The 9,055-nt window shown below is 38.7% G+C and overlaps 1 protein-coding gene across 1 annotated transcript; it reads right to left on the bottom strand.

The window, feature by feature from the left end:
* Positions 1-6,753: 6,753 nt before the first annotated feature.
* LOC147057591 (uncharacterized) lies at positions 6,754-7,771 on the bottom strand. Its single transcript, XM_085909452.1, has 2 exons — positions 6,865-7,771; positions 6,754-6,785 (listed from the first exon to the last, which is right to left on the bottom strand). The coding sequence occupies exons 1-2, from the start codon at positions 7,769-7,771 to the stop codon at positions 6,754-6,756; spliced, it is 939 nt and encodes a 312-aa protein (XP_085765578.1).
* Positions 7,772-9,055: the final 1,284 nt, after the last annotated feature.

Genomic DNA, 9,055 nt, shown 5'->3' with positions numbered 1-9,055 from the left:
ACCAGAGTGAGTGGCACTTGAAGCAAAATGGGTCAAGTGTCTTGCCCAAACACACAATGACCCTTGACTTGAACAGCGCACCCTCCGGTTAGTGGAGGAACGCTCCACCCCAGCGGGTTGGCAGTGATGTAAAGCCAATCAGAAAGCGAAGTGAAGAGGTGACAAGGTGGCATGGAAGTACGGTGGGGAATCCAAAATCCAAACAGTAATGATGAAACTGAAAGTCTGTGCTTGTCCTGTCTCCACTCCTTTGACCAAGACCTTTTCTTTTTAATGACACTTTTTTTTCTCCTAGAAACAAATGAAAAACTGCTGCTTCTATGTTTGCCATGTTTGTTTACTCTGAAGTTACATCTAATCTCTGAAGATTTTGAGGGAGTTTTTGCAGGATTTCCCATCCCATGTGGTAACATTCATGAATCTTCTATGATGTGTGGCTCTTGCACCACACACGGTACGTTCAAAACTGTTCTTTTTTTTTTTTCCTCATCCCGTGTGGGGTCTCTCATAGTTTGGAAATCAGCCACACTTTTAAAATCTGCCCCAGGCGTATGCCTTTCATTGTCACGCACGTCTATGGTTAACACCAATGATCCAAGTGACCATCAAAGGTACTAACTGTTTAGGCAAGATTAAACAGGATTAGGTATACCAACAAATGACAAAGCTATATCCAAATTCAGTTATGTTTAAGATTTTATTTAGGTGAAAAATATTTAGGAATAAAACTAATCACAAAATACATGAAAGATTAAACAGACAAAATGACAAACCTAAAGCAGAGCCATAAATCTTTGCCAAGACGTGAGCAAACAAATGAAAATTCACAGGTATTCTATGAGATACCTCATATTGAATCTTGGAGAGGTTGCCATCCTAATCGTGGGTGGATCACACTTCAAGAGTCTTTTCCCAGTCTCAGTCAAGTACAGCATTTGGTATCAGTTCTTCATCAGCCACCAAGTGAACTGTCTTGATTTTCATTATGAGTTTGAGCTGCTTGACACTGCAAGACACAAAAGGTATCCACTACAGTTTTTATTGATTGTTTTGACGCAGCCATCAACTCAAAATCGACATTTTCATAACTTAATGCAAAGCGCTAAATACATGCCACAATGGTCAAAATGACACATTTTGTTTGCAAAAGGCAATACCTGTGCCAAAACATTTAAAATATGGAACAAAAGCAAATTTTGTCTTCAAACAACTTTACTTTGACACAAATGTATGAGCACCTCCAATCAATCATTACACAATGGGCAACAAAATACAAAATATACAGCACTCGTGTGAATCAGTGCATCATTGCTTGTCATTGCAGCCTATGGCTGTATGCAGCTTACATGCCAATGTTGTTTGTAGTCAAATTTGCCCTCTTGCAAAACAAATACATCAAGGAGCGGCTGTGATTTGACAGGGCTTAAATAGCACACGGGTAACAAGGGGCAGGTAACCGTGATTACGCTGTGATTACGGGTAGGACAGAGGCGGGGAAAGGCAAGTGCACAGACGCGGGACAGTTTTATTCGAACGGTAACCATGACAATAAACACTGACACACAAGGCTCGGAGGAGAAGGCGTACATAAGCTCAACTCCCCGTGGCGATCAGCGCCATCGAGGAGCAGAGACGTGATAGAGTTTGAACTTGTTGAGTGACGTCTGTGTTAACTGTTTTGCAAGAGTGGGAAAACGTTCAATCCAGTGAGAATGTGAACACATTTGCATGAGGTGTTTCTGCTCTGCTGAGATGGCGATGATAGCGACTGAAGGTTTCCAGTTTCTTCAAAAGGTCATAACAACCAATAAAAACGGTAACTCGATTAACAATAAGAAAGACAATAAAAATGCAATCATTGGAAATGTTCATAGGGGATGCATGAATAAGGACTGACAAGTCCACTTCAAGTTTGCTTAATGTTTGGAAGTCCAACCTAATTATTTTCTAGTTTTTCAGAAGGAAGTGGTGAAGACAGGAAGCGAGTAGAGCAGTCAGAATGAAACATGTCAGCAGATAGTGACAACAGACCTGTGGTCAGTGTTTCCATAGTGGAACAAGTGTTGTAACATTGGACAGCCACCTCAGAGCGCCTTGATTTAGTCCTCTTATCGAGAGGGTAAGATAAATTGTTTTCTGACAACTCAACCTGGCAAATGAGAATAAACAAATGAGGAAAAACTAAGATGTTAAAAAAAACTATTAATAAATAACTTGCAAATAGGACATGTGAAACTCCAAGGCAGATCAAATGACATTCACCGAGAACCGGGAAGCCATTATTAAACCTATAGTATTTCTAATTTCCTTAATGAGCTGGTGTGTGTGTCTGTGTTTGTGTGCGCACACGCGCGTGTGTGTGCAAGCGACTTTTAGGCAGGGAGCAGCAGAGAACTTTAACTTTTGATTATGCCCTTGTTGCATGTGTTTTCCAACTTTGCAGGCCTGTCGCTGCCAAGCTAGTTGTGCTGGCGCAGCAAAGAGTGCATCATTGGCAATGTGCTCAGCAGAGTGACAATTTGGTGGCAGAAAATCCATTTTAGCTTACATCTGCTCAGAACAAGTGACACAGCATTATATAGCTGGTCTCACGTAATTTTTGTAAAGTTGATGGGTGCAAAGACAGACTGATATAGTTGCATTGCATTGCATGTTGTATGGATAGATCCATCCGTCTGTTCATCCATCCGTCCATCCATCCATCCATCCATCCATCCATCCATCCATCCATCCATCCATCCATCCATCCGTACCAACAATCACTTGCACATTTAAAGTCTACTCACAGGATGGGTCTGAAGACCCATCCCCCCATCCTGTGCATGCACATTTCAAACATTCCAATCCTCCCCAACCAGCAGAAGTCTCTGCATTTAAAGTCCACTCACAGGATGCGTCTGAATACCCAAAGTCACAGTTGTCCAGAAAATACGTTTAGCACAAAAAACTAAATTTCTCCTAATTTTGTTTGAAATTGCTGATGAGAGTGAAACCAAGCTATTTTCAAATGGTGATAACTAAAGAATGATGTTAGAATCATAGTTCTTTTCTAATGAAAGAAGAGAGTCTCATCTTTCAATTGGTACCACCCGGGAATATAAACTGTAAGCATTCTGTAGGCCTTAAAAAAGTGAGTGAAAATGTTCGAAATCAGCTAGGATTTTAGGGCTTGTTTTTTTTCTGGAAACTACGGAAGAGGATTAGGGCCAGTGAAGAAAAAAAAACGAGGGGTGACAGGATTCTGACTTTTTTTCTCAGAATTCTGACTTTATTCTCAGAATTCCCCATTTCTGACTTTAAAGTCAGAATTCTGACTTTATTCTCAGAATTCTGACTTTAAAGTCGGAATTCTGACTTTATTCTCAGAATAAAATCGTTGCTAATTGATAGCTCTCGTCGCATTTACACGTAAAGAAGCATTATGCTATTTTTGTTCATTCAGGAGTCAGTTTCATTCAACCGATGACGTAATGTACGATTATAAATGTATATATATATATATATATATATATATATATATATATAGAGAGAGAGAGAGAGAGAGAGAGAGAGAGAGAGATCCTATATATCTAGGATCTATATATATATAGATCCTATATATATGTTCCGATCTATATATATAGATCCTATATAGAAACTATATATATATATATATATATATATATATATATATATATATATATATATATATATATATATATATATAGTTTCCTTAAACCGATGACGTCATGTACGATTATAAATATACATATATATACATACACGTCACGGCAACGTCACAAAGCGTCGGTACAACACCGCGACTCGCGGCTTAAACTATGCCTTGCTGATTGTGGCCGGCTGCAATTTCATTGAACCTTAAATTTAACTCAATACACTGATCACACTGTTGTTTAAGAGTAGTGATTCTATGTGCCACAATTCAAGGTTACATCATTTCAAGTATAATCATGCACACCTTTATTTACTCACTGAATGAGACTTGTTTAGTGATGTTACACCTGACATTGTATCAGGAGTGAGAACATTATTATTTAAATAAAACAACTTTGTTCAATAAGCATACTGTCATAAAGTCATGTTTTCAAAATGCCCACTGTTGTGTTTGACAAATTGTAATTGTTTTTACTTTGTTGTGCAGATAAAGTGACTGATGGAGGGTGCAACTCAACCAGTGCCTGAAAAGCCGGATTTGGATGACTTAATCAAACTATGCTTTAGACTTGCATTCAGCAACAAGGAAATACTTGCAGTTTTAGCACATAATGCTCAGACTATTATAAGTATTCGGACTCTGAAGAGAACTTGTAAAAGACTTGGTCTGTTCCGAAGAAAGAATCAGTCGGACCTGGAAGATGTGTTGGCTTTTGTCCAGCATGATATCCTGACTTGTGGCCAGATGCAAGGTTATCGTTGGCTTCATCTACGTGCGATTCAAAAAGGATTTGTTGTCTCACAAGATACAATAAGACAAATTATAAAATTGGTTGACCCAGTCGGCGTGGAATTAAGAAGAGCACGACGCCTTAGAAGACGCCAGTACAGCTGCCGAGGCCCAAATGCTCTTTGGCACATGGATGGCTATGATAAATTAAAACCCTATGGAATTTGCATCAATGGTTGTATTGATGGGTTTAGCCGGTATGTGTTATGGGCAGAGGCCTATACCACAAACAATGATCCCAAGGTGATTGCAAGTTATTTTATCAAAACAGTTTTGCGCATTGGTGGATGTCCAGAGAGGATCCGTGCAGACAGGGGCACAGAAAATGGTTGTGTTGAACAGATGCAAGTAATTGTATGTGCAAGTGACAAAACCACTCTGACAATTTTGCTGGGGAGAAAAGTTTTCTTAACGGGAGAAGTACTGCCAATCAGCGCATTGAAGGGTGGTGGTCCATCCTTCGCAAACAGAGCGCACAGTTCCGGATTAATTTATTTCAAACTCTTCAGGAGGATGGTCACTACACAGGAGATTTTCTGAATAAAAGTCTTATCCAGTTCTGCTTTCTTAATCTTGTGCAGGTAAAATATTTTGTCTCCCCGTCATGTTTTTGAAGAAAAAATAGCAATGTACTTAAATACTTAACTATGCTGTTCTTGTGCAGGATGAGCTGGATGAAGTTGTGAACGCATGGAACTCACACAAAATAAGACCAAGGTCGAATGGTGATACAGCTTCAGGCCGGCCAGTCGTCATGTATTCATTCCCTGCCATGCACAGTGCCGAGGATCGACTGAAACCCACTGGAATGCAAGATATCACTGCATGTATGGAAGAGTGCACTCCAAAATGCCAGTTTCCTTGCGATGAAACTGTATTTGAACTGTGTTGTCTGCTAATGGAGGAAAATGAATGGCACGCTCCATCAGATCCATTGCATGCAAGTGACTTGTATCTTATGTTGAGAGAGGAATTACTGAAGATTGTTTGACAAGCGTATTGATGTAATGAACATATAAACTCCTCAGAAAATATTTTTTTCTGATTTTTTTTTATCAATACTCTGTATACTTAGTTACTATGTTTTTTAGTCTTACAATGCCTTCTTGACCTTATAATATTCTTAATGACCCAAATTTTCCAGAATAGTTCATTGCAAAATGGAATTTTTTTTTAACTATGCTTACCTGATCTATGCTTATTCTTTTCCATTTGTGACTAACAAAAACAAAGATGTTACATTTTGCTTGAAATGTCCTGAAATTGACTGCTTAAATATGTATTAATGTATTACTTGTATATTAAAAATTGTGTCTTTCCATAGAAGGCATCTGTACAACATTACAATACTTTATTTTTATATACCAACATTCAGGTACAGTCAGGAAATACATAGTGGATGAAGAGTGAGTTTATGGAATGCAATAAAATATTACTACTGTTTATTACAGAAGCATTCACTTAATACAATGTAGCTGCTGAAAACAACCATACAATGGTTATGCATAACATCTTGGGTCATTTTAATAAAGCCCTAGAATTTTTATATAACTGGAACATAATACCAAATGCAAGCTGTTTCTATAAAATTCTAAAAACAGTGAAGGAATTAATACAAAGTTTGTTTCTATTTGACCAATAAGAACAGTGAACAAAATATGTTGTGTTGATGCAACTTACAACGGATAATTAACGGAGTTATGGTTATTGACAGAATTAAACAATATCCATGACCCAGATATTGCTTTCGAGAACGGCATTGAATTCTGATTGGAAGTCTGGGAAATTTTCATAGCTGTCAGCAATGTACAAAACCTTTCCACACGTGTGCCCCACTGGTCTTCTACTAAACTCTGTCATTTGTTGAAACTCCACAAGGATTGTGTCGGTGACAATAAGATCAGATCCAGTGCAAAACCGGAGAAATTTCTGAAGCTTGAGTTCATCCAACTCTCTGATGAACCTTTTCAGATGATTTACCACTTCCTTCTGCGTTGAGGTTAAATCATTTGGAAATTTCAGCAGTTGGCAGACCTTTTTGGAAGTAGGTTGCAAGTCAGAGCACAACTTGTTAAGTGCGTCAGGACTTATGAAGTCATGGTGAAAAGTAACCTCCCTCCAGCAGTCAATAACAAACATGGGCTTTTGGACAAGCTCTTTCTGCGCTATTTCCTGCAGTATTGTGGGAAAAGTTTCAGGTGTGATTCTCTTTCTACACCCGTAGCTATCAAGAACTTCCACAAGATCATCTTGGTCAACTTCTGAAAAGTCCTTCATTGCGTCCATCAAAACGTCACGCTCCTGGCTGCTCACAAACTGCAGAAAGTGGGCCCTTGGATCACTGTAGACACAGTTGAAAAGCACTTGCTCAAGGAAAGGAAACGCAAGTTTGTTTGGGAAATAGCAACAATCTTGGTAACCTTTTATAAGTATTCTCCCAACTGCTTTCCACTTTGCTGCAGAAAAATCATTACGGATAAATGGCACTTTAATTGATGTACCAAGGGTGCATCGGTCATAGAATTCCTGCCAGAAACGGGTGAGAACATCTCTCAGTACTCCAGACCCAACACCTGTTTCTTCTCTATCATCTGGGGGTATGCGTTTCACACTGAGTGGTTTGTTCAATATTTCTTCTTTACAAAATGCTCTTATCATATCATTCAATGTGTCAGTGGAGTGGACAGTTATAGTCAACACATCCTGTGGATCAGGTGGATTGAGGGGCATAACAGGACCATCGTAGATCATTGTGACTTCTGTATCTTCTATTGTGTCATATGTGGGACCAAAAGTAATTTCTGAATCAACAGAAATGTTGAATGGCTGGTAGACTTCATTTGAATAAACAGAGACTTCGTCATTTTCTGCGGCATTGTATTCACTGCCATTGACTGACGTAACTTCCTCGTGTGTGTGGACATCATCTTGGTTGTCTTTTGGTCTTGTTGCAATGTAAAAACGCAACAATGTTAGCTTTGCAGCCTCGTACATATAGCCGATGGAATGGCAGGTGTCATCACTGAGGCAGTTTTGTTTGAAATCCCAAACCTCAAACTCAAAGTCCAATTGTGATCCTTTGGGAGAAATTCCATCTGGGAAAAATAGTTTTTTTCCTTCCTTGAGAATGTCTTTCAACCCAGCTTCTGTGGACATTTGAAGTTTTGTGGTACCCCCTCCCTGCTTCTCCCTTACCTGTTTGGTTATCTTTCCATCACTGTGTATCCATCCGATTGCAATATTTCTTGTTGTTTTCTGCTTCTTTGTCTCTTGTGGTTGTGTCTTTGAGGTGGTGTCCTCTTTGTCACCTTCTTTCCTGAGTTTCATTTTTTCACGTAGTTTTTCTAAAAGTCCGTTTTTTCTTTTGGATGTAGGCTGTTTCGTCTTGCAAAAATTAAAGAGTGCTATCCGGTCTCCATAGCGAGGGATGTAATTGGCAAGAGTGGCATCGTCCATCAGCATGATGACATCACTGTCAATCTGCACGATGATAGAAAAAAAAAAATCCATCACACAGAATCACTTAATTTGAAAGAATGAAGCACAAATATAATACTTATTGTAAATCAAATCCACACTCGACAAACATGTTGCAACTGTTTAATCTTTAAGAATTTATTAAGCCACATTTATACCTGAAGTCTGTGTTTTTTATTTGATTTTATACACTACTTCAATCATCAGTTCACTTAATGTGAGTGTGTACATACTTAAAATGAGCTAGAGTTGGATTGTGGTATGGAGTCAGCAAAGCATAAGGGGTTTGATGCCGCGAGTCGCGGTGTTGTACCGACGCTTTGTGACGTTGCCGTGACGTGTATGTATGTATATGTATATTTATAATCGTACATGACGTCATCGGTTTAAGGAAACTATATATATATATATATATATATATATATATATATATATATATATATATATATATATACACACACACACACATTTATAATCGTACATTACGTCATCGGTTGAATGAAACTGACTCCTGAATGAACAAAAATAGCATAATGCTTCTTTACGTGCAAATGCGACGCATCCCGTCAAGAGCTATCAATTAGCAACGGAGCTCCATGCTACATGGAGCCAGTTATATACGCAACAGTCCCCAAAATGAACACAATCCTTTATTTACTCACCCCCTGCTCCTCCAAGAATGAAATGATGTTCTCCGGCAATCCTCTGGCACGCAAAAAGTCACTCGTTGACGACATAATGTCCTCAACGATAGAGTAGATAGAGAATAGAGTCAAAACCTCACCACACTGACTTTCCCTCCGCCACCCCACACCATAAAGTCAGAATTCTGACTTTATTCTCAGAATTCCGACTTTAAAGTCAGAATTCTGAGAATAAAGTCAGAATTCCGACTTTAAAGTCAGAATTCTGAGAATGAAGTCAGAATTCTGAGAATAAAGTCAGAATTCCGACTTTAAAGTCAGAATTCTGAGAATAGAGTCAGAATTTTGACTTTAAAGTCAGAAATGGGGAATTCTGACTTTAAAGTCGGAATTCTGAGAATAAAGTCAGAATTCTGACTTTAAAGTCAGAATTCTACAGAAGAGGATTAGGGCCAGTGAAGAAAAAAAACGAGGGGTGGCAGGAAAGTCA

The sequence above is a fragment of the Syngnathus leptorhynchus genome, chromosome 4, assembly GCF_054491065.1.
Source record: "Syngnathus leptorhynchus isolate UIUO chromosome 4, UIUO_Slep, whole genome shotgun sequence".
In the NCBI taxonomy this organism is placed as follows: Eukaryota; Metazoa; Chordata; class Actinopteri; order Syngnathiformes; family Syngnathidae; genus Syngnathus; species Syngnathus leptorhynchus.
This window is presented reverse-complemented; position numbering and strand designations above follow the sequence as displayed.